The sequence below is a fragment of the Oryctolagus cuniculus genome, chromosome 17, assembly GCF_964237555.1.
Source record: "Oryctolagus cuniculus chromosome 17, mOryCun1.1, whole genome shotgun sequence".
Classification (NCBI taxonomy): Eukaryota; Metazoa; Chordata; class Mammalia; order Lagomorpha; family Leporidae; genus Oryctolagus; species Oryctolagus cuniculus.
This window is the reverse complement of record NC_091448.1, coordinates 38515175-38540634: the sequence shown is the minus strand read 5'-3', so window position 1 is coordinate 38540634 and position 25460 is coordinate 38515175. Positions and strand designations below refer to the sequence as shown.

The following is a 25460-nucleotide window of genomic DNA, read 5'->3' as shown; positions in this document are numbered from 1 at the left end:
GAGATCTGGATTGAGTTGCCGGCTCCCAGCTTTGGCCTTGGCCTCACTGTCTCTCTGCCTTCAAAAAAACAAACAAACAAACAAAAAAACCACACACACAAAGCAAACGTAGCACTAAGTACTTGCAAGACAAACTGGAAATACAAAACCACAGATTTGCAAATGAAAGTGAAATCCCTGACTTTTTAAAAAGCATGGGAAAGGCACTGTTCAGGAGTGTGCCTTAGGGATTTTAGGATGAGATAATTCTTCCGCGTGCTTAGAACAGAACCTCCTGCCCAATTTGAGTGTCTGCCGTGTGTCCGTCCTTGTGCTTGGAACGTCACACACGTATTATCGCACAGGCTTATTATCACACAGACTGCAATGTAGGCCGGTTCTTCCCTTTTTTTCTTGAGAAGGAAACGGTGCTTAGGAACCAAGGTTACAAGGTGGGAAGCGGCAGCTGAAGGACCCACCCCCGGCTCTGCTCTGGATCCTGTGCTGCTTGGACTCAGGCACACAGCCCCTGGCTGTTCCGAGACCGTGGTGCTTACGCCCCCGTGGGACCAGGGTAGAAGAGCCCCAGCTGAATAGCAGTTACTGAGCGCCCCTTGACCCCTAGGGCCGGTTAGCGAGCGCTACTCAGGTTGTCTCTCCATGGCTCAGTTTCCTTGTGGGAAAATGGGAATAATGATCGAGACTTCGTTTAGCCCTGCTGAGGACTGACATGTGTTGGTGATGAAGTGGGCATTTAGCCTGGTGGTGAAGCCACCAGTTAGAACACCTGCGTCCTATAGCAAGTGCTTGGGTTGAAGTCCGAGCTCTGGCTCCCTCGTCCGGCCCCCTGCCAGTACAGACCTTGGGAGGCAGTGGGTGATGGCTGAGGTCGTTGGGTTCCTGCCACCCACTTGGGAGGCCTGGATTGAGTTCCTGGCTCCTAGTTGCTGCCTGACCCAGTCGCAACCATCACAGGCATTTGGGAATAAACCAGTAGACGTGAGCTCTCTGACTCTGCCTGAGTTGATGGGAGTTGTCAAGCACTTAGAATAATGTCTGGTGTGCGACAAGCTCTCTGAAAAACTCGCCACGACTGCTGTCACTGTCACTGTCGTCATCATCATCCTCGCTGTTGTTACTGTTGTGCGTCACTTCATTAGACTGTAGCCTCCTAATCGAGGCGGAGGATTCAGCTGGTTCTTTCTGAAGTCCTTTTATCACCGTGGAGGCATAACCGTGGAAAGCATTTAGAGAAAGCCGCTGCTGGGAGGGGAAGTAGCCCGTTATTGCGGTCCTTCGTGGGAGGCCTGGCTGCACGCTGGCTGCAGCGGTAACTGTGCCTGCGTTCCAGGTGGTGATGTTCTGGACCATGATGCTGAACGGCCCCTTACCCAGAGCCCTGCAGAACTTGGAGCACCCCACCCTCCAGGCGAGCGCCTGCGACGCCCTGTCCTCCATCTTGCCTGAGGCCTTCAGCTGTCTGCCGGTAACCTGGAGGGCCTTCCCACCCGAACTGGTGCACCTGAGTCTGATTCTGTTTCTTTGGGACAGCATCTCTCAGGAAAGGCGCTGCTTCTGCTTGAGTGGGGGAGGGCGCTGGGGGAGACGTAAAGCAGACGCTGCCTGCGCCGTGGAAGGTCGGCGGGAGAGGTGAGTGTGTGAGAGGCGTGCAAGGCAGAGGCGTACCCACAGTGAACAAGACCTGGGTCCAGACCCCAGCTCTCACTCCTGACCCGCTCCTCTAGCTCCCTGACTTTCTTGTAAACCTCACACTGTCCTCTCTCAGGTGGGCAGCAAGTGGGAATAACATAACGCGTGTGAAAATACCTGGATTTGGTGTGCAGCATGGCGGGTGTTTGTCTTAGCCTGTTTGGGTCGGGCGGTTTCTCAACAACAGAATTTCGTTTCTTGTTGTCCTAGAGCCTGGAAGTCCAGGATCAGGGCACCAGCAACTTGGGTGTGCGGCAAGGGGCTTTCTGGTTCAGGGATGGCGCCTTCTGCTGTGTCCCCACCTGTGGCCGGGGCAGGGCAGCTCTCTGGGGCCTCTTCTCTCGAGGCACTAATTCATTCCTGAGGGCTCTGCCCCCGTGACCTCACCCCCTGCCCCCCAGCATCATGGGATCTTGGAGGACACAGCGCTCAGACCACAGCCGAGCTCACGTTGCTGCCTTCCTTCAGTCCCCAGTGGCCTTGGCATCTGCCCTTCTTTGTGTGACGTAGCTTCTGTAAAGAGGGCAGCCTGGGTGGAGTAGGAGAGTGAGTTATTTCACGCGGTTGTGGAGACTGAATGTGATGAGACGCCGTCGCGCCTTGCACCGCACGGACACTCAGTCAGTCACTGGGCCCGGGATACATCTGCTCTTCTCCAGGATAGGCCCAAAGCCACGGTGCCATCAGCGCCCGCATTGAGGCTGCCACAGCGGTGTCAGTGACAGGTGGAAGCCCTCAGCTCGCGGTTTCCTCCGCCCACGGCCCTGGCTCACCCTCTCGTTGCAGAGCGACAGGCAGATGCTGTGCGTCACCGTGCTGCTCGGGCTGAATGACAGCAAGAACCGCTTGGTGAAAGCCGCCACCTCGCGGGCCCTGGGCGTCTACGTGCTGTTTCCCTGCCTCCGACAGGTCAGACCACGCGCCGTGACCTCCGCCGGGCCCCTTCTCGCCTGTGGCACCGCTGTTTCTGTGAATGTAGAGCCCCTCTGAGGGGGGACAGGAAAGCGAACTGAACCGCTTTATAATCTGCTTGCCTTCGTCGCCCCTAAAGTCGGCTCACAGCTCGCTGCCCAGGTGCGCAGCGCAGGCTTGCGTCCGTGTGTGCTTGAGTCCCGGTGACGAAGCATTGCCATGGAGAGCAGGACCGGGGGAGCTGGCGGTTGGTAGTAAGAAGGAAGAGGGGCTCTCCCTCACTCCTGAGACATTCTCTCTCTCAAGGGCACGTAGCGAACAGGATGTGTTTGGGAAACGCATTTCCCCGTCAGAACATGGTTTCCTGAGTGGAAATCGACCCGGCACAAAATCCATAGCTGAGTAGCCCAGGCCAGGAGCGGAATCCCAGGCTTCTGCAGTGTCGCGTTACACACCAGTATCGTGGGAGAGTCCCCCTGGGATTTTATTGAGGGTCCAAATTGGAATGTGTGAGAAGAATACTATATTGACTGAGTAAATGAATTTTTATTTCCAAATTGAAGTTTGTGGCCAAGGCTTAGAAGTATCTTGAAAAGGAATTTCAAAGTAGTAGGGTGCACTCCTATAGTAACTGTGGTATTTGGTTTTGCCTGTCTTGTAGGATGTCATATTTGTTGCAGACACAGCAAACGCAATCCTGATGTCCCTTCAAGACAAGTCTCTGAATGTCCGAGCCAAAGCAGCCTGGTCCCTGGGCAACCTGACCGACACTCTGATTGTCAACATGTAGGTGACTCAGCCTGTTACTCCTCGGGGCTTCTGGGGCTGATGTCCTAAGAAGCTGTCTGTGATGCGTGCAGTATTCCGGCTTTGTTTTGGTTTATAGGCCTTCAAGTAATAAGATTAATAAACTACTGTTAATATCTAGTGGGAGTATATGTTAAGAGATATATGTAGAAAAATACTGTATGCTGATATAAGTAACAGATCCACGTTACAGAAACTACAAAAGTTGAAATCTAAAACCTTAGGAATGGGTTGCTCTCCTTTTGAAATAAGGTTGCGTATTTGTAAAGCATGTTATCCACGGGTTAGAAACAGATGGAGCTAGTGCAGAGGTGTCCGTGTGAAGCCTGTCTGGTCTTCCCCTGACTACTCAGTTCCCCTCCCCAGAGGTAATGTCCTCACACACAGCTGTCCTGCTCTTTGTCACTTGATTCCACGTAAGTGACGTAAGAAATGTGGGTGTGCAGTCTCTGGCTTTTGTCATAAATCCTTATTATTACAGTCACCACGGTGGGATTATCAAACATCCCCAGGTCACTGAACCTTTAGGCCTTAGGCTTGTAGGCATCTGTATACAGTGGGCACTTCTGTGTGTGAAATCTCCACTTTGAGAGACTCTTTTTGAATGTACTCTTAGACGTGGAACTACTGAGTCGAAAGATACGTACTCTGCGTTCTCGGTATAATGTGAACAGGTTTGTTGAAGTTCTGCGAAAGTCTTTATAGTTACGCTAAATGCATGTAGTTTACTATACCTGTGTATTTTCACACATCTATGTGTTTGAGTGGATTTTGCCTCTTACTTACCTTGCCTGCTTTGGCTGGATCAGGGAAGCGCCAGACCCAAGTTTCCAGGAGGAGTTCTCGGGTCTTCTGCTCTTGAAAATGCTGCGAGCGGCCATAGACGCATCCAAGGACAAAGACAAGGTAGACTCGCCACGAAAGCCGGTCATTCTCGGTAGATACCTCCGTGCATAGCACGTGGGGGAAACAGCTGCGCACGCGGGGTGCTGTGGGATTCCTCAGACTGTCTACCCCGCGAACCCCTGCTCACAGCAGAGTGACGGGATGCTCAGCGTACAGCATCGCCTAGCTCATGGGAAATATAATGTTAGGTGAAATACTCATACTTGTTTTACTAGTAGTTGTTGTTGTTGTTGTTGTTTTTTTTCTGAAACAGTCTCTTAAGTAGAATTGGCAAGTCCAAAAAATGAGCAGCCGCTGTCTTGGACGACCCAGGCCAGGCATTGGGTACAGTGGGTTAAGCCTCCACTCGGGATACCGGGTGCCAGCTCAAGTCCCAGTTACTCGGCTTCTCATCCAGCTCCCCTGCTAGTGTACCCGGCAAGCAGCGGATGATGGCCTAAGTACTTAGGCCCCTGCCACCCGTGCAGGAGAGCAGATGGCGTGCCTGGCCCAGCCCTGGCTGTTGCAGCCGTTTACAGAATGAGCCAGTGGATGGAAGATCTCTCTGTCTCTTCCTCTCTCTCTGTCACTCTGCCTTTCAAATAAATAAATAAACAGATCTTACAAAACACAAGGAAGTCACTATGGAGAGGAGCTCTAGAACCCAGCTGTCTGACGGCGTAGACCTTGCGGCGCTCCAGAGAGCTGCGTGTTTACAGGTTGCAGATTCCTTAGCGCTCTTGCTTTGAGACTGGGTTTTCTAAAGCTGACGTTACGCTTTCTGAACATCTCTTTGGAACGTAGATTCTGAGACGTTTACGTTTCTTCCAGGTCAAAAGCAGCGCAGTCCGGGCCCTTGGAAACCTGCTTCATTTTCTACAGCCCTCTCACATAGAAAAACCCAGATTCGCTGAAATCATTGAGGAGTCTCTCCAGGCTCTGATTTCTACTGTTCTGACGGAGGCTGCCATGAAGGTCCGCTGGAACGCTTGTTATGCACTGGGGAATGTATTTAAAAACCCTGCCCTCCCGCTAGGTAAGGAATCTCCCAGGCCTGCCTGGTGGAAGCCCTCTTTGGTCAGCATGCACGCTGTTGGCACAGATGTTTGTCTCAGCGTCAGACAGGGAAGAAAACGGACGGGAACCCAGGTCTAGGGGAGGTGGGAGAACTCATCGCACACGTTTAGCCGTGTGAAGTTACATTTACGGGGCTGGGTGTCTGGCGCAGGGGTTAAGCCACCACGTGGGACCCCTGCATCGCACACTGCAGTGTTTGGTCCGAGTCCTCGCCACACTGCTGACCTCCGTCTCGCCCCTGCTCACGCACATCCTGGGAGGCGGCAGCTGGTAGCTCCAGTGCTTCGCTCTCTGCTGCTCCCCTGAGAGCCTCGGGCGAGCTCTGAGTTCCAGGCTCCGGCGTCATCCTGGCCCGGCCCTGGCTGCTGTGGAAGTGGGGCAGTGAACCAGCAGGTGGAAGGTCTTTCTGTCTGTCACTGTGCAGTAAAGTGAAATACATAGACATTTTTGTTTTGTTTGTTTGTTTTTTTTTTTTTTTTTTTTTTGACAGGCAGAGTGGACAGTGAGAGAGAGAGACAGAGAGAAAGGTCTTCCTTTGCCGTTGGTTCACCCTCCAATGGCCGCTGCGGCCGGCACACCGCGCTGATCCGATGGCAGGAGCCAGGAGCCAGGTGCTTTTCCTGGTCTCCCATGGGGTGCAGGGCCCAAGCACTTGGGCCATCCTCCACTGCACTCCCTGGCCACAGCAGAGAGCTGGCCTGGAAGAGGAGCGACCAGGACAGAATCTGGCACCCCAACCGGGACTAGAACCCGGTGTGCCGGCGCCGCAAGGCGGAGGATTAGCCTAGTGAGCCGCGGCGCCGGCGAAATACATAGACATTTAAAAATAAGTAAATAAAATTATGTTTACAAAGGCTTTTAGATAATGTGGGAAGATCGTTCTTATGTTACGCACACTGAGGCAGGGGAGGGAACGGGCAGAAAGGACATGAGCCGCCTCTGGGTGGAATGATAAGTGGGGGGTCTCCCTGCTTTCAATTACCTCTAGCAGACCTGTGCGACAGCCACAAATAAAGGGCGGGCAGACCTGGCGTGGGCGGGGAGCCGGAGGCCAGTGCCCAGTGGGCCCCTGCTGCTGTGAGGAGAGCCTCTGCGGCCAGTTGCAGCATGGCGGGGCCCTTGACACAGCATTCAGGGCGGCGGAGGTGTGGACCAGAGCCCCCACCCCGTGCCAGCCATGTGCGTGCCAGCGCCTGCCTGGTCTGTGTCTCTACAAGGTTGCAAGCCTAAGGTTGTGTCTCTGGAGCGGAGCAGACCATCTGGACATGCGTCAAGTTAGGGGACTCTGGCTCGGCGCCCAGTGTTGGGGTGGGGCAGGGCAGGCGGCCGAGAGCTGGTGGCCAAGTAGCATCGCGGCCTCCTTGTCCTCCGAGGAGGCAGCTCTCGGTACCACAAAGGCGGAAGGAGCAGAATGTGAGACCAGGACCTTGCGCGGCAGCCTTGGGTAATTGGCAGTAGCCCCCGGGCCGGAAGGAGCCTGGGAGAGCTGGAGAAGCTGCCTTGCGCTCTGTCGCGCATCCTGAGGAGTGAGGATTCCCCGAACAGGGCAGGCCCTGGTAGCTGTGCTGAGAAAACAGCAGGCTGAGTTCCTGTGCCTGCAGGAACGGAAAAAAGAAGGGAATCTGGGCATCTTATTCCTGAATCGAGAAGTTCCATTTTCACTGCAATAAAGTACAAGGCTTGCTGTGGGCGGAGCAACGTCTGGAGGTTAGTCTGGCGGAGCAGATATTGTGATAGCCTGCAGGGGTCTGCCACACACAGTTGTGCAGGCTGCACACTGCTCAGCAATGCCCACCTGAAAGGGGAGGGGCCGCCGTCGAGTCCCTGCTTCTCAGCAAGCGTACCCCCGGGGCCCACGCCTGCCCGAGAAGCAGCCGTTCTTGGAGGTGTCTCTGAGCTCCGTGTGGGTGGCAGGGCCCAGCACACGGTAGGCTGCTCCAGAGAGAGGCACGTTCGGAGGTTGCTCCTCAGCCACTTAGCTAGGAGCCGTCACTCAGCGGCCTGAGCCGACAGGATTGTTGGGAGTGAAGTTACACTCAAGACGGCTGCGTGGGTGCTAGCGAATGGGCCTCCCCTGCCCCCCTCGCCCCTCTCTGAGCCTTCCTCTGTGTTCACCACTGTGGGTTGTTCCTAGGCACCGCCCCGTGGACCTCCCAAGCCTACAACGCGCTGACATCAGTGGTGACGTCGTGCAAGAACTTCAAAGTGCGCATCAGGTCGGCCGCCGCCCTCTCCACCCCGAGCAAGAGAGAGCGCTACGGGTCCGAGGAGCAGTACGCCCGCATCTGGGGCGCGCTGGTCACTGCCTTGCAGAGGAGCGAGGACACCACAGACTTCCTGGAGTTCAAGTACTGTGCCAGCCTGCGGACCCAGATCTGCCAGGCGCTCATCCACCTCTTGAGCTTGGCCAGGGCCTCGGACCTGCCCCGCATCAGGGACACCCTGGAACTGAACGGAGATATGATCCAATCCTATGTCCTCCAGTTTCTAAAATCGGGTCCGCAGGGGGAGGACCCCAGCGCGGCCCACAGCCCACAGGAAAGAGACGAAATGGTCAGAATGGCCCTGCGGCACATAGACTGCGTCCAGGCTGCGGCCGGAGACACAGCCACAAGGGCGGTCGCGGGCTTCTTAGAAGACACCCTGACCGTTTATCTGGACGAAGCCGGATGCCACGAGGCCCTCCTCGAGTCAACACAGCAGTGAAACCCCCCGAGTCTTCCTGACATCAGTGTGGTGATCGAAGACCCAGGCTTGAGTGTAGATTTGTGGGATTTGATCTTAGGGCAGAAACAGTCCACATCCTGTTTGTTTAGAAGGAGTTGGAGCCTATTTAAATTTTTCGCAGAGGACTCGTCCACTTCAGAGAGTGCATTGACCACAGTCGGGGCCGTCGGGACCTCCATGTGGGGCCGGCAGCAGCCGAAGCGTCGGCATGGGCTGGGAGCTTGTCGGGGCTGCTTAGTTTCCGAAAATAAAAAAACAAAAATGGCCAGCGCCGCGGCTCACTAGGCTAATCCTCCGCCTTGCAGCGCCGGCACACCGGGTTCTAGTCCCGGTCGGGGCGCCGGATTCTGTCCCGGTTGCCCCTCTTCCAGGCCAGCTCTCTGCTGTGGCCAGGGAGTGCAGTGGAGGATGGCCCAAGTGCTTGGGCCCTGCACCCCATGGGAGACCAGGAGAAGTACCTGGCTCCTGGCTTCGGATCAGCGCGGTGCACCGGCCACAGCGGCCATTGGAGGGTGAACCAACGGCAAAGGAAGACCTTTCTCTCTGTCTCTCTCTCTCACTGTCCACTCTGCCTGTCAAAACAAAACAAAACAAAAAAAACGACTTAGGAATTAGAGTGTTGTTTCTTATGTCTTCAGGACTTGTTTTTCTTTTATAATAAACTACTGTGAAAATGTTCCACATCTTGTGTGTTGTTCAGCTGTGCTCACAGGAAGCTGCGTGCGGAGCGGATGGTCAGCCCATGTGCGCAGGCACGGCTGCCCCAGCCGCTGAGATACTGACCCAGTTGCTCTTTGCTGGTGAGCGGCTGCTGCCCTGAGCTCCCCAGAGGCTGGCGTGAGGCCCCGCCACGCCCCCCCACAAGTCCTGGCCACAGCCTCTGCTTCCACGGACATTGTCTAGAGCCCTTGAGCAAACACGTTTGTGGCTGTTCTGCCACCTTTTAACTTTGTGCCTTGAACGAAGGAGTCTTTGTCTAAATTGGATGGTTACAAAGAAAGAGGTTTTTAAGTTACATTTTGACAACAGGTAATTATGAAAGTAATTCCTCACTGAGTTATTTACATTTAAAATTCACCTTTGTCTCGATCACTGACTGAGATTGAGTTCAGTTGGGAATTTAGGGATATAAAGAAGGAATTAAAATATTCACACTTGCGGAGTGAATGAGAAGACGCAGAGAATATTGGGGTGATGAGTTTTTTGTGTAAACCACATATTTAAAGGTGTTAAACTGTGTGTCGCCAGTTGTTCTCTTTTGCCCCTAAGTTGCTCCTTGTTCTCCGTTGTCGGTCGCTGCGCAGCGACTGGGGAAGAGTGCTCAGAGAAGCCGTCTCTTCGGGTCCCACGGTGGAATCCCAGTCTCCAGAGGACCTGCAGCGCCATGGAAACACGCACGCAGGCCATGCTGTGCACCTGCTCTCGGAGGTGATTCTGAATCGGAGTTGTGAGAGGGCCCAGGCGGCCAGCTGGACCTGTCCTGACCTGACAGGTAGGTGCTTGACTCCTCTCGAATCTCAGAGCCACCGTCTCTTGACCACATTCTTGGTTGCAGCTGCTGAACTTGGATTTTCGTAGGAGCCACAGTCCTTTGAGCTCTGGTCCTTTGAGCTTTCCCTGCTAGGTGTCTGATAAATGTTGGTGAAATGGCCTCTACTGGTTTCACATGATGATCCGCTCTTAGCCCTTGCTAGAAAAAGATCTCACTCATTTCTGTTTCAACCTCTAGCTTCTAGAAGGGTTTCCTGGTCCCAGAAGAAATGTTGGTGTTCGTCTAAAGGGAAGGAGCCAGGGTTTGAGCACGGTGACAAGCTGCAGTAGGAATGGCTCCAGGCATTCGTCCTGATGGGCCGCTGATTCTCCTGACACAGAAGCATCGCGGCCGAACAGCAGGGGGCAGTACAGCCCTGGGCTGGGGCCCTCAGGACAGAAGCCACAGCCAGGCTCGATCAGGAGCCCGATTCAGAACGCCGCGTTCTGAGCTTGCGTTTGGTATGAAAGGAACATTCTGGAGGAGGGGTCCTCGGCGTAGGTGACCGGCAGGGCTGTGAGGCAGCACGCGTCGGCTTAACCTTTCCTGAGCGCAACCAGGAGAAGCAGCCTGCCCGCGCCTACCCACTTCCCTAGTTCCCAGGGAGCAGGTGTCCTGCTGGGACTATGGAGCAAGTGGAACCCTGCGGATGCTTACGACAGGAGAGCTGCAGTGGCTGTAATAGTATCAGACAAGAGACTTCACCGCAAAGAAACTTGCCAGGGCTAGACAGGGACCCTCCGCAGTGATAACACAGGTGATTCGCAAAGAACACAGGGCGCTTGTAACTATCTGTCTGCAGCAGCAGGGCTTCAAAACACAGGGAGCAGAGCCTGCCAGAACCGAACTGAGGGGGGCGAGCCAGCAGTTAGAGCCGGAGACCTGAGTATCCGTTCCCCGTGATCCACAGAACAGATGTGCAGGTGCTGGGTCGTAACTGCAGCAAATGCAAAGGAACTGATGCCATAGAAAGTATGGTCTCTGATCACAGTGGAGGTAAACCGGGACTCGTAACCGGAAAATCGCTAAATACATGGAAATTAAAGAACATACTTCTCAGTGATCAATGGGTCAAAGCAGAAATTTCAAAAGAAATGAAAACATGAGAAATTTGAAGATATTTTTAATTAACTTATTGGAAAGGCAGAGTTCGGGAGAGAGACTGAGAGAGCTTCCATCCATTGGTTCACTCCCCAGATGGCCACAATAGCCAGGGCTGGGCCAGCCAAAGCCAGGAGCCAGGAGCCAGGAGCTTCCTCCAGGTCTCCCACATGGGTGTGGGGGCCCAAGCACTTGGGCCACTTCCACTGCTTCCCCAGGCGCATTAGCAGGGAGTTGGATCAGAAGTGGAGCGGCTGGGATTCGAAGTGGCGCCCATATGGGATGCCAGCGCTGCAGACGGCAGCTTAATCTGCACCGCAGCACCAGTGCCGACAATACTTTGAACAAAAATGAACAGATATCAGAATGTATAGCTGCAGGTAAAGCAAGGCCTAGACAGAGATTTAGGGCAACTGGTGCTTATTTAGGCAAGTGGGAAATCTCCAATCAACTTCACCTTCCAACTAGGAAAAATAAGGGCACAATAAACTGAAGACAAGCCGAAGGAAGGAAATCCGTGGAGACAAACGACGCTCAGAGGGGGCATAGCGTGTGATTCCACTGACGGACGTGGGAAGGTCGACACTGCAGGAGTCGGGGGAAATCAGTGGTTTCCTGGGATTGGGGTGAGACGGGGCAGCATCAGGAAGGTACGAGAGCTTCCACAAAGGTCACACAAAAAGGGAATTAGTTGAATTGTCCGTGAACATTTGGAAGCCTGCCCGTGTCTTTTCTCCATTGGCCACCCATAGCCAACAGTGTGCCAGATAAGGTAGAATTAAATACAGTTTTGAATGGTTAGACTTAATTATAATGGTAATAACAATTATCAGCTGCTTTTTAGTTGCCAAGAACAGCAAAAATTCCTAGTTGTACTATCCTAAAGCATTTTAAACTCTCATACTCACCCTATCACGATCAAGAACAGAATATGTAGGTACTCTGATTACTTAAAATTGTCAACTTTTGATTCTGATTCTGATTCTTTTGGTAAACAGCACAAGAAACAGTTCGTGGATAACTAAATTGTACCGGTAAAGTATAGCAATGTGGGGGAATGGCCAGCAGAGGGAGACAGAGAACGCAAGGTCCTGAGCCTCGGGCGCCGTTTCTGGGGTCGGGTAGCAGGTGGCTGGCGTTAGAAACGTCGTTTCTTAAGCCGGGCTGAGGCTGAAGTCCCCCGGAGGAACGTGAACGCGTCCTGCCGAGCAGGTGCCTCGAGCGCGGGGGCCTGGGCTGTGCCCGTGCTCCTCTGGGGCGTTGTGCAGTCTGCCCCGGTGATTGTCATTACGGCACACTCTGAGCCCCACGGCTCCGAGATGAGCAAATGAGCGCCAGCTGCCGGCTGCTGCACCTCCCCCCCCAGCACCTGCGAGAAACACGCAGCACGCACCGGCCGCCAACTGTGCTCCTGTGAGCCAGCGAGCTCCAACACGGCGCCAGGGGCCGCCCGCGGCCGCCCACGGCGGCGCCAGCTGCGCTGGATACAGCAGGGGGACGGCAGGCAGCGGACGTGGAAGCGGATCCTGAGCAAGCGCTGACCGCTGAGCTGGGACGGCGGGGACAGGGGGCTTCCAGGGTCACCTGGGCTTGTGTGGCGGCGCTGCTCCTCCCAGCTGCGTTCCCACTTTTACCGAAGCGTCTGAATCCTGTCACTATTACAGCCACTGGAGACTAACCGTATACATAAGGAGTTGTTTTTCCACAGCGTGGAAGCAAATCGGCCGCGTCGGCTGCCTCGCCGCCCTGACAGGGCCGCAGGAAAGCTTCCGTGTGTTGCACCAGACTTCCCATGCCGCGCGTGGCTGCGTGCATGAGGCCACCCTGCTGTTGAGCCCGGTATATTTTGCTGCCTGCTGGTGATCTAACCAGTCCCTCGTTGCTGGGGGTCTCTCGGAGATGGGACGTCCTGACTTCCGAAGGCCTCCGCCAACCGCCCCCCCCCCCCCCGGCTTTCCCATGCCTCCTCGTTCCATCTCTGCCCCGCCACCTGCTCTCACTGCTCTTGTCATCGTAGTCCCCAACTTTAACTTTGCAACAGAAAGTTCCGTAGCCAGGTGACCAACCAGACGGGGCCAGAAAGGACTGCCCGCCGACTGCTGCGGAGAGCTGCGAGCTGGCTTCCAAACACGCACTCCCTGTTGAAGAGGGGGAAGCGTTTTGTGGAGTCGGCACAGGTCTTCTTACTGACCACAGCTGTCACCCTGGACGCCCAGTGGAGGTTGCGGGAGCTCCCAAGGCACGCAGCCCTCCTGTGACCCTGCCACCCGGTCCTCCGCTCGCTGGGAGTCCCTGGGGCTGATTCTGGGCCTTTCTGTCTGCTTCCTCGGCGTCCAGTTAGCTCTTCTTGCGTCTCTTAGCCTCGAACCCTCCCCGCTGCTGCATTGTGTCGTCATCACTGCCCTCACGTGGGAGATGAGCCTGGCTTAGTGAATTGTGGAGCAGTGTCTGAAACAGGTGGACAGCTGCGGGCCAGGAGCCTGAGGGGACAGTGTGAGGGGTCCCAGTGCCTGGGAGGGGGAGGAGCCGGGACGCCAGTCAGCGAGCTGGGGGAGGGACTAGATGAGGCACCAGTGCAGAGCATCTCAGGGACCCGAGGGCCATGAGGTGGAGAGGGGAGCCGGTGGCAGAGTCCAAGGCGGGGGTCCCAGTTAGCATCACGCTCCGCTCCGTCGCCCACGGCGGTGCTGGCTTGAAAAGGTGCCGCTCACCATCAGCTTTCCCTTCCCTGTCTCACTGCTGCCCTCTGCTAGGGTTTCCTGGGGTCACCTCCCAGCTCGGCTGCTTCCCCAGGGTCAGCCTCAGGAAGAACCCCCACAGGGACGGCGTGGTCCAAGCGCTGGCCCTGCTGCTGCCGGAGCCTCCAGGCCCAGCCCCGAGCTGCACTGCCGCCCGCCCGGCCCACGCTCCCGGCTGCTGGCTGGCTGGCAGGGCTTAGAATGTTCTGGTTGTCATGTCTACTACGTCAGGGCTGGAAAGAGAGCCGAGGGAAATCGGATGAGCCTGGATTAGGAGCTGTTCTGCAGAACTTTCGTGGTGATTTTCTGGGGGGGGAGGGGGCAGCATTCGGGATTCAGGGTGTGCGTCTCAGCTTAAAATACACCCTGGATCAGCGATGGCTGGGTGGCCAGACCGGGCAGGAAATAACACTTTCACACACGAGCCTTCAGCCCGTTTTCCAGGACAGGACAAAGCATGGGGCTGACCGTGACCTTGTCCTCATTCCTCTAAATGAGATTTTCAAAGTCAGCCGACAAGTGATGAGCCCCTGCCTTTTGGTGCCGCAGCTTCGAAGCAGCCTCTGACGACAGTGGGAGGCCTGAGCCCCGCCCCGGGGCAGCCGGGTGCCAGCCACCCAGTGCTGTGTCGCCAGTGCTCCCAGAAGGGCAGAATGGAGCCCCTTGTGGCCGAGCCAAGCTCTGGGAGACTGAGAGCGCAGCGATCCTGCATAGCCCCAGCTCCTATCCCAACCCGAGGTGAGGGACGCGGCCCTGGGAGGTTGAGACGCAGGTGCTGTCTCGTTCGTTAGGTGCCTTGCGTACAGAGCGCTTGGCATACAGAGGCTGTGAGAGAGTGGGGGTGGCTGCTCAGATGGGACTGGAGCTCTCCCAGGAGTCGCTGGGCCCATCCACCCCTGGCAAGCGGCTGGTGATTAAAAGTCGCTGCTGGGAAAAGCCCAGCCCCCGAGGCCGCACAGACCGGGGCTGGACCCAGCCGTGCCCCTGTGGGTGAAGAGAGACCCTTGCCACAGCATCCCCTGCTAAGCACCAACGAGTGCTGTGGACCTGAGCCGAGCTCTTGGCTCCCCACCCCTGTCATTTAATTTCCCCTTCTCACCAATGCTGTAAATGCATCCTTATTCCTTTTTTTTTTTTTTAATCATTTTATTTGAAAGGTAGAGGAAGAGAAACAGAGATTGAAACAGAGCTTTTGACTGCTGGTTCACTCCACAAGTGCCTGTAACAGGTCGGGCAGGGCCAGGCCTGGGCCAGAGCTGGAACTCGGTCTGGGTCTCCCGAGCGGGTGGCAGGGATCCAAGCGTGGGCCACCGCCCGCTGCCTGGGAGGATGCCCGTTCGCAGGAAGCTGGGTTGGAAGCAGAGGAGTGGGGACTCAAACCCAGCACCCAATACCGACTTCACTGCTGTGCAGGGCCTGTCCCTGTTGTTGCCATTTTACAGGTGGAGAAAGTGAGGCTCAGAGGGGTGGAGTGCTTTGCCCAGGATCATACAGCTAGGAAACGACAGAACCAGAACTTGAGACATGTAGATTTGCCTGCAAAACCCATGGCTTCTAACTCCCTCCCCACCCCATCATCACGGTGAAGGCCGGACTAGATCATGACAGCCACAGCTGGGGGCACTCTGTGCTCCACAATAGGGATTGTCCCATTCGACAGCTGGAAAGCTGAGGCTTGGTGCGACCAGGGGCTCTGTGTGGCTCGCTGGCCCCTTCACCTTGGCACTGCCATTGCTGGCCTCCTGCTGTCTTCCTGGTCTGCTGACTAAATGCTCACTCATAGCCACATGAACTCCAGCACCATCCCAGGACCCTTTGTGGTTGTTAAAGACAAGCTGCCAAATCGCGTTACCAAAGGCAGCCTTGCTCCTTCCCCACGTGCCGGCCCCAGGTGCAGTGTGCACGCAGACTCCCTGGTTCTCCGTGTGCTGGTCCCAGGAGCAGTGTGCACACACACTCACTCCTTCCCCACATGCTGGCACCGGGTACAGTGTGCACACAGACTCGCTCCTTCCCCACGTGCTGGCCCTGGGTGCAGTGTGCACACACACTCCTTCCCCACGTGCTGGCCCCGGGTGCAGTGTGCACACACACGCCTTCCCCTGCGTGCTGGCCCTGGGTACAGTGTGCACACACACTCGCTCCTTCCCCGTGTGCTGGCCCCGGGTGCAGTGTGCACACACACTCGCTCCTTCCCCGTGTGCTGGCCCCGGGTGCAGTGTGCACACACACTCCTTCCCCGCGTGCTGGCCCTGGGTGCAGTGTGCACACACATGCCTTCCCCTGCGTGCTGGTCCCGGGTGCAGTGTGCATGCAGACTCCCTGGTCCCCGTGTGCTGGCCCTGGGTGCAGTGTGCACACACACTCACTCCTTCCCTGTGTGCTGGCCCCGGGTGCAGTGTGCATGCAGACTCCCTGGTTCCCTGCATGCCGGCCCTGGGAGCAGTGTGCACACACACTCCTTCCCCTGCATGCTGGCCCCAGGAGCAGTGTGCACACACATTCGCTCCTTCCCCTGCGTGCTGGCCCCGGGTGCACTGTGCACACAGACTCCCTCCTCCCCCTACATGCCGGCCCCAGATGCAGTGTGCACACGGGCCAGCAGGTTTTATACTCATGGTTGCTGTCTGCAGACAGCATGGGGTGGGCTGCTCAAGTCTCCATGGACCTGACAGGTGAAAGATATTGCCGGAAGCGAACAGCTTGTAACAAAGAAAAGAGGCTTCTTCCATTTAACAAGTGTCCATAAAGGATTCTTTTTCTAGAAGGCTGAAGAACTTGCTTCTCTGGCCTGGCCCCTGGCCCTGATTCGGAGGAGGGTGGGCTGGGAGGAGGGCCTGGCAGGGGTCTCCACCTCCCGACCCCTAGCTCGCATGGACAGTGGTCCCTAGGCCCCCCCGGAGTGAGCCTGGGCCCCAGGGGCTGCGCACGGGTCGGGGTGGGCCTTTCCATCTGGCTTTGATGGGCCTTGTCCCCACGGTCTGTCAGTCCCCTCTGACGGCCACACCCCAGGCCCTGGCCCAGGCCCTCAGCGCTGCGGCCCCTGGCAGGGGTGGGGTCTCCCCGCTTGCCTCCTTCCCCCTCTCCACCAGCCCCTACTTGCTGCTGGCCCACTTGGGGCTCTTTCCCGGCTCCTCCGAGGCTTGCCAGCCCCTTCACATGTCCCCCCCAAACCCTCCCGGCTGCCCCTCCCCACCTCTGCCCTGGGCCAGCCCCCGCCCCGGCCCAGCATGGGCCTGGCTCAGTGGCACAGGGTCTGTGTTCCCAGCCTGGCCTGGTCTCCTGCACACATTTCAGGCGCCACCAGGAAGCTTCCCCGAGCACCTGGGCAATGGGGACAGAGAGGGCTGGTGCTAGGCCCTTGCTGAGATCCGCAGGAACACAGGTCCTGCTGCGTACCCGCCTCGCTGGGTGAGGACTCCCTGTCCATCTCCCACCTGGCCCAGGGCCAGGCACTCCCCTGGCAGGGAGAGACCATTACATATCCCCATTCTACAGACCACAGCTGAGGTCTACAGAGGGAAAGCAGACCCCCTCCCACACACGGCCTCAGGAACGGGCAGGAACTGAATTCAAGTCTTGGAGCCGCTTTGCTTGGGGGCTGCTCCCTGCAAGCCTCTGCCCCCACGGGTGCAGAAGCCGCACCCAGAGGAACCCCCGGGAGGCAGTGGCTGCTTTCGCGTTTGGTATTTTTGTGCCGTAGTTGACGCCGCTCATCCCAAACACGGTTTTCCTGCTAAGTCAGCCCAGGTGGCTTCGCTGCCAGGGGGAGCGAGCTGTTTCATTAGAGCCGCAAGCAGCCTCTGGGGTCCCCCACCCTGCCCCTTCACACTGAAGAAACCCAGAGGCTGAGAGGAAGTGGCGCAGTCGGAGCAGGTACTCCCTTCCCAGTGCTCCCCTCCCCCCAGGGGTAAGGGTGGGTTCTGCACGGGGCACCGTGGGGACAGCTGGGGCCTGTGGCCTGCAGCAGCCCGGCGGGGGACAGCTCAGCCCTCACTGGGGGATGGGAGAGGAAGGCCGGGTGGGCACAAGACAGGGCGTCCTTGGCACACACACGCCCGCCTCCTGGCTGGTTTATAGGCCGCGCTCTTTATAGCTTTTCCAAGACAAGGGCAATTACCTCCCCAAGCCTGGAGATTTATGGCCAGAGAAGGGACAAGGGACGTTCCACTCCACTCGGGCCCTTTGAACGGGGGTTTATTTGATTTGTCCCTGGGCTGGGACACTTTGCCTTCAGCTTTAAGAAGCACCGGCCCACCCTGCCCTCGCTTTACTGCCAACACCTGCTGGTACCTGGGTCCGCGGCTGCAGCGGGCAAACGTGTGAGGCTGAGCTGGGGGATGAATGGGAGTGGCCAACACACTTGCAGGTCCACGTCCCGGGCGGCGAGCAGGGCCTGCTGCCTGGCCGGGGTGATTGCTGGGACTCAGATGAGTACGGCTGGGCCGCCTGGTCCCTGCTCCCCGTCCCCCCACAGGCCAGGGCATCTGTTCACCCCCGCACCTGCACGGCTTCACGCCTTCATTCTTCCCCCTCTTCCCTATGCAGACATAAAAACAAAAAACCGCACCAACCGCTGGGCATCCGGCAGCTATGGGCTGGGAATCCAGAGGTGAATAACACAGCAGCCCTGGCTACAGGGAGCCCCAGACTAGAGGCCAGTGAGCCCGCACACTGGGAAGGGGCAGGACAGAGCTGGCTCACGGCTGTGGAGGAGGGTCCCGCCCAGCCCACACAGAGCAGTCAGGGAAGACTTCCTGGAGGAGGATGAAAAGTTAGGAAAAGACACTTCAGGAAGAGGGAATGGAGGTGTGGACCAGAAGGCACACCAAGGAGCGTGGATGGGGTATGTGGCTCACCGTGGCTGGCCTGTGCGACTTGAGGCAGGGAGGGGAGGACCCCAGTGGACAGAGGTCCCAGAAGCCCACGTGCATCCTGGGAGCTTGGGTTTTACTATGGAGGCCCCAGAGGGCCGTGGAGGCGTGGCTTCTTGAGTGCAGGCACCACGCTTTAGAGAAAGCACTCGGTGGCAGGTGCAGCAGAGGCTGGGGGCTCAGGGGTCATCACACCTGCTGTGCAGTGGGGCCACCTGGAGAGCTTCAGAACAGCCCCTTGCCCAGGTCCCCCTGGCTGGGCACTGGATGCGGAGACTCCTCTGAGACTCCTGTGTGGGCGAGGTGACCCGCTGCGGGGGAGCCCTGCAGAGGCGGCGTCCTTGGGCCTGGAGGCCTGCGCAGGTTCAAGAAGGGGGAGCACAGCCCGGGCCTTGCTCGAGGTGGAGCCAGGGAGGCAGCGAGAGGAAGCAGCCTGGCAGTCGGCGCCACAGGGGGCGTCAGAGACCCGCCCCCGACAAATCAGAGTCAAAGGCACATTGATTCGGGTGCAGTCCATCATGGTCCTTTCATAAAGTGCACTTCCCATGGACCCGGGAGTCCCTCTCTGAGTTACCACGTGGCCCAGGCACGTGTCCGAGACAGGTGAGAATGTGTTCACGCAGAAACACGCCCTCGGACGCTCATAGCCGCGTCTTTCAGAACGGCGAAGGCTACAAACAACCCAAAAGTTGCCTATCTGGTCAGTGGAGTGGTGTTTGGCTCTAAAAAGAAGTGAATTCTAATACAGGCAACATGGGTGAGCGCCGCGGCTCACTAGGCTAATCCTCCACCTTGTGGCGCCGGCACTCCAGGTTCTAGTCCCGGCTGGGGTGCTGGATTCTGTCCCGGTTGCCCCTCTTCCAGGCCAGCTCTCTGCTGTGGCCTGGGAGGGCAGTGGAGGATGGCCCAAGTGCTTGGGCCCTGCACCCCATGGGAGACCAGGAGAAGCACCTGGCTCCTGCCATCAGATCAGCGTGGTGCGCCGGCCGCAGCGCTCCAGCCGCGGTGGCCATTGGAGGGTGAACCAACGGCAAAGGAAGACCTTTCTCTCTGTCTCTCTCTCTCTGTCCACTCTGCCTGTCCAAAAAAAAAAAAAAAAAAAAAAAAAAAAAACAAAAAAAAAACCCTCGCATTAAGTCCGTCAGTCACCAACACGGTAAGTTCCGTATCCATGGAACGGCCAGGGTAGGTAAAGCGCAGGCTCAGAGCGCTGGAGGTTGCCCGGGGCTGGGGAGATGGCTGGGTGGGGTGGAGGGTTTCTTTCTTGGGGTGATGAAAATACTCTAAAATTGTGGTGATGATTGTGTAATTGTGTGACTACACCAACAGCCATGGAATTGCATACTCTACTTTTTATTTATTTTCATTTTATTTGAAAATCAGAGAGACAGATGGAGAGAGATGTTCCATCCAACTGGTTCGCTCCCTAAATGCCTACAACAGCCAGGGCCGGGCCAGGCCAAAGCCAGGACTCCAGAACTCCATCCGGGTCTCCCACATGGGTACCAAGAACCCGGGTCCTTGAGCCGTCATCGGCTGCCTCCCAGGGTGTGCGTTAGCAGGAAGCCGGGAGCAGAAGTGGAGCAGTCAAGATTCAAACCAGGCACTCCGATCTGGGATGCCGGTGTCCCAAAGGGTGACCTAACTGCCATGCCAGATGCTCACCCCTGAACTGTAGACGTTCAGTGGATGAATTGTATGTGAGTTGTATCTCAGCAAAGCTGAGAGAGAGAGTGAGCGAGCTGGGATTCTGACCCTTGGGAGTCGGCTAAATGGTGGCTTCATCAGTTCGGCAGAAAATGAAGGTGAGAGGAGCTACTAGGGCAGCTTCTTGGCTTAGTCACTGAGCCAGTAAGTATTCGTTGAGTACTTGGCAATGAAAAACGCCAGTGAACACGAGAAGCCCATCCCTGCCTTGTGGCCCTTTCACCGGGGGGCAGGAGGAAGCAGCGCAGTGAGCGGTCAGGGCGCCACGTGGCCAGTGCGGTGGACAAACGCAGTGAGGAAGAGCAGGAGCTGGGCTCTCAGGGAGGGGACTCGGACAGAGACTCGAGGGAGGTGGCACCAGGCCTTGGGCGATGGCGCGCAGGGGCGGGCTGTGTGGTGGCAGGCAGAGCAGACAAGCCGCTCAGAGCGGGGTGCCTCCCTCTAGCTCGGGGCTTCTCACCCTCAGTGCTGGCACATGGAGCCCAGATGATGCCTTGTGAAGGTGACTCACCCCGTGTGTGATGGCCATCTGCCGGTAGGGACCTCTCCACCTGGCCGTGATGCCCAGAATAATCTCCAAACTCGGCCATGGGTCCCTGGGGTGAGGGGCAAGTGCACCCCCAGGTGGGCACCCCTGCTGCGGGCTACAGGAGGCCATCCTCAGGCTGTGCTCCGAGGCCCACGCCACAAGCTCTATGTCGGGCAGCCCAGCAGGAGAGGCCAAGTCTGGCCAGCTCTGGTGTCTTCTGCCTCGGAGGCGGTGGAAGGAGAGCAGTGCCCAGAAAGTCGATTTCTGTTCATTGGATGATTGGAGCCCAGTTATGCTAATGGCCCTGGGAGAGACACGGAGATGAGTGTCGTGAGCTTCCAACCCCATGTCCCACACACGGAGAACATTTCTTGGCACCCCGGGCTGTCTCAGTGGGCGGAGCACAGGAGAGGCAGGGGCGGGCTGTTGGAGGCGCGGGATGGGCTGCGTGGCGAGCAGGTGTGCATTTCCTGCCGCTGGCACTAGGGCGATCACAGGAGCGCAGACTTAGGAAGAGGTTCAGGACCACCTCCTCTCAGGTACCCTGATTCTTGCTCTGGGGCCTTTGTGAACCCATCCTACCTGCCAAGCGTCCACTGCCTCCCCAGGTCAGGCCCAGGACTCCCGAGAGGCGCTTGCAGGCTTTTGATCCTGGCGTCGCAGACGTGCCCGAGGCAGTGCCGTCATAAACGTGGGGACCAGCGAGGGCGGTGTCTGTTTCCCTGGAAGTGGTCCTCCGGGCACATTCACTGAGCGTGCCGTGGGGCGCCCCCTGGCGCCTGAGGATGCGATTCTGAACTCTGGGAAGCAGATTGCAAAGGCCTGGGTGGGAGTTAAGCCTTTAGCTTTCTCTGGATCTGTATCACCAGCCATGAGCGGCTGGCTGTGCCCAGGAGTGTCTACTGTCTGTTTCCCCAGGGTGTACACTTGCACGCAAATGTGAGTGGGCATGCATGTGAGTGCATGTGTATGGAAGGAGCAGAGTGTTTCCTAGCCCACTTGACAGCTCAGGAGCCACCTCCTCCAGGAAGCCTTCCTTAGTCATCCTGCCGCCTTGCAGCTCACGTGACACCTGAGCATGAGACAGCTCCGTCACCACTGGCCTATCCCCCCCCCCCCCCTACACACCTTCTCATGCAAGAGTGACGGCGTTTCCCAGTGCACACCGGGAACTTTACTCCATACCCCCAGTACCCACCACAAGGGCCAGCACCTAGGGGCTCGATCAACAGTGACTACACTGGAGGGTCTCTTGCCAGTGCCTCCCTGTATCAGAACTGGGAGACTCACAGGCTCTGTTTATTCTGTGGATTCCTTCTCAGGTCTCAGGAGGTGACAAAGGACGTCTCTCCTGCCCTCAGTGCGCCTGTGAAAGTGAATCAGGAGCGCAGTCACCCCAAGGGCCTCCCCTCCAGTCACTCACAGTGAGCTGCGGCTGCTGCGGAGGGCAGAGCTAAGCACCTGCGGGTGCCCCCCCCCACCTGCCCGCCCGCGTGCCCCAGCCCCACAGTTCTGACCGGCATAGATCCCTCTGTGGCCCCCTGCATTGGTGACGCCCAGCCGTTCCCTGGTGGGACAAGGCATCAGCACAGGGCTTCTCACACTTGTGTGTGCACAGAGCCATCAGGGACAACGCCGACTCTGAGCCAGGGGGTCTGGGAGAGGACCTGAGGTTCCGCACACCTTTGGGGGCTCCCGAGCACGGCCCATATTGCTGGTCTGGCACGGGTGACAGTGCCCAGTCCCCTCTCAGTTGTGCGAGAGAGCGATGCTGCTCCAGCCTGGGACTGAGTTAGCCCCCAGCCCCGTGCACAGGCCGGCGGCTGCCATTTCACGTGCAGAGAAGTCCTTGTCGCTTCCCGAAAGAGTGCAGAGAACGGAGCCCGCAGCTCTGTACATTCTCGTGGAAACGGAGCTGGAATAGGCGGTGGGTGACCTTAATTCCAGCTTCAGTTCTGCAGGCCCCCAGGGCTCACGGGGCTGCCGTTTGATTAGGAGAGCAGGGGCTCGGCCCTGTCAGAACTGGTTTGTAGCTGTGGGGAGCAACCGAGCCTAGACTAAATTACTGGAACTGCTAGGACTAATTCTATGCATCTGCTCTCCCACAATATGGCGCTGAGAGACAGCAAACAACTTCTACACAGCTGCCTCCAGTTCGACTAATAAACTGCAGGAGCTGATCCTGCTCCTGATTGGAGGAGAGCAGCGTGCTCGGCGTGTGGGCAGCCGAGTTGGGATTGGTGGAAGAGGACTATAAAGGAGGAGAGAGACAGCATGCACCAGGAACACCTGAGGGACATCTGGGGAACATCTGAGCAGCCCCTGAGAGAGCCGGCCGGCGGTGTGCCGCTCCTCCGCAGAGGCGGGGGGTGGGGGTGGGCAAAGATAACAGCGCAGGGTCTAGTGTCGTTCCTCCGCGAATGGGGGAGCGACATGTAGCTGGGAAAAAGGCCCGGCCTTCTGGGCGCCTCGCTCTCCTCGGCTGGAAGTCAGGGAGGAGAAGCACGCGGGTGTGGGACAAGTGTCGAATCCCTTTCTCTGCTCCAAGGCCGACGGGAGGAATCCCTGGGCGCCGCCGCTGAAGTGCCAGCCCCGCTTGTCTGTCCTTACTGCCGATGGCTGACCCATGCGTCCCTCGTCTCCCTGGTTTATTGTCTGTCCCCCCGCGAGAACGGCGAGGCCAGGAGGCAGGGAGCGTGTGTCCAGGCGGCTCACGGACATAGCTCTGTGCTGAACGGCGGCCTGGCGATGCTTTGCGTGCTCCGCCGTCGTGTGCTCCGACCCGAGTCTGCGCACCCCTGGAGTTAGGACGAGGCGCGTGTCACAGGCACGGGTCTGCTCAGGGGCAGGGCCCTAGCAGCATACAGCTGGGGGGACAGGAGGCCAGAGGGTCCTTTCTCGGGGGCATGAGGAGCAATTAGCGTGGTGCTAAGGGGGGCGTCTTGGGCAGCCGCAAGTGCAGTGTTCCTCCTCCCTCTCCCTCCACCTGCCCCAGGCACGAGAGATGGATCCTGTTGAGTGTGTGAGGAAGCGATCCAGGGGGCCTGGAAGTCGTCCCACCCTCCTGCCTCTCCTTGTTCTCGGCGCCCGGGGTTCCTCGTTGCTTGGCTTTTGGGCCCAGTTTGGTTGCCAGTGTGGCCCAGCCTCTGAGACCATTGCACCCAGCCTGGGATTCTCTACCCAAGCTCTGACCTCGATCTAATATTCACCCCCTGGCTTCACACTCAGCATATGAGTAGAATCTGAGGCCCCTCCCAGGACCCTCAAGGCCTAGCACAGGACAGGGGCACAGAACACCGCTTCCCAGCAGGGGCTCTGGCCTGAGTCCTGAGCCCACAGACGTCCAGCTGCACCCTTGGCTGATGTTTCTGTATCCCACGGCTGAGGCTGGCAGATGCGGAATAGCATGTTGGGGATTCAGCAGCTTGAGAGCAGGCAAGCTCGGAGGAAGCGGGAAAAGATCAATCGGCTGAAACCGCGGCTCGCACAGCCTTTTCCAAACAGCAAAATCCTTTCTGCAGGAGCACTGACAAGCTGAGGCACTGTTCTGCAGGCTGCACCACACCAAGGGCTGTGGGGAAAGAAATGGGAGCAAACACAGGCGGTGAGCAGCTCCCAGCTCCCGGCGCAGGCACAGTGCACGGCAGCAGGTGCAACGGCCTTTGCGCTCTTTCTCCGAAGCCAGGGGTGTCGATTCAAACCTGCGATACTGTGATGCATGCTTTCTGGCTCTCACCCATGGGGTTCCCAGCTCGGAGCTCCCTCTGTACAGCAGGCCATAGAAACTAGACCTTCTCCTCCCCAAGGCAGGGCTCAGGCACTGCTCTCTCCCTTTCTGTCCCGAGCCGGCCCTAAGGAGGCTCCCTGACCTGCCTTGTCTGACAGTAGCTGATCAGATGGCTTTTGAGAAGGAGTCCGGCCCCCCCTGCCTGGGGAAGGAACACTGCACACACAGGCCACAGCCTTGCTGGGTTCCCCACTCTGCCTGTTAGCACTGGGTGAGCGCGGGTGTCCATGCCTCAGCCGTGTGTGCAGTGAGGGCTCCCTAAGACCCCAATGGGCAGGGTTTGCAGTTTCCCAATAGCTGAGCACTGGAGGTTCTGTGCGCCTTCCCACCTGTCTCACCCTGTGCCCCTCTTCACCCCTATCCTTCAAGATGGCCTTTGTAATCAGCCAGCACGGGGCTTCCCTGGGTCCTGGGAGCCGCTCCAGCAAGTTCATCAAACCCAGGGAGGGGTCTCAGGAACCTGACTTCTTGCCGGTGGGTTAGATGCACCAGCGAAGCTGCCTGGGTCCTCCAGCTGGCACCCCGTGGGGTCTGATGCTCCCAGCGCCAGCGGGCTCTGGTCTGTGGTCCTCACCCAGCTGGTGTTAAAGTCAAGGACAGGTGTTTCCAGCATCAACTCCTTTCCATGCCTCTCACAACTCCCAAGTCCTGTTCTTATTCAAGACGTGGGTGTTTGCGCGCAGTATTTGTAATGTCGTCATTGCTTATTTGCAGAACATGCGCCGGGGTTTGTAAAACCATAAACTCGCTGGTGCTGAGCCAGTTCCATGTCTGAAACGGGACAGGCAGGGTAAAGAGGCAGGAAGATGCCGCCGGTGCCAGGAGATGGTGGAGACCAGAGGGACCTCGGTGAACTCCAATTCACGCATTGCATTACCAGGAGGAGGAAGCCGAGGCGTGAAAGGAGGGAGGGAGTGAGGAATAGGGACAGAGCTGGGTTAGAATCCAAGTCCCACCTGGCTCCTGGCTCCTGCCATCGGATCAGCGCGGTGCGCCGGCCGCAGCGCGCCAGCCGCGGCGGCCATTGGAGGGTGAACCAACGGCAAAGGAAGACCTTTCTTTCTGTCTCTCTCTCTCACTGTCCACTCTGCCTGTC

At 57.7% G+C, this 25460-nt stretch overlaps 1 protein-coding gene and 1 long non-coding RNA gene across 2 annotated transcripts in view; both read left to right on the top strand.

The window, feature by feature from the left end:
- Positions 1 to 8778, top strand: part of HEATR6 (HEAT repeat containing 6) — a 37360-nt gene extending 28582 nt beyond the window's left edge. The window contains exons 15-20 of the mRNA XM_002719074.5: positions 1331 to 1465; positions 2476 to 2598; positions 3263 to 3387; positions 4218 to 4314; positions 5125 to 5329; positions 7505 to 8778. Of these exons, the coding sequence (XP_002719120.2) occupies positions 1331 to 1465; positions 2476 to 2598; positions 3263 to 3387; positions 4218 to 4314; positions 5125 to 5329; positions 7505 to 8076 (1257 nt within the window). The 3' untranslated portion in view covers positions 8077 to 8778. The remainder of the gene's footprint in view (positions 1 to 1330; positions 1466 to 2475; positions 2599 to 3262; positions 3388 to 4217; positions 4315 to 5124; positions 5330 to 7504) is intronic.
- A 634-nt stretch (positions 8779 to 9412) lies between these two features.
- LOC138846160 (uncharacterized) lies at positions 9413 to 11695 on the top strand. The gene is made up of 2 exons (XR_011383565.1): positions 9413 to 9589; positions 9827 to 11695. It is a non-coding gene; the product is annotated as an uncharacterized lncRNA (long non-coding RNA).
- Positions 11696 to 25460: the final 13765 nt, after the last annotated feature.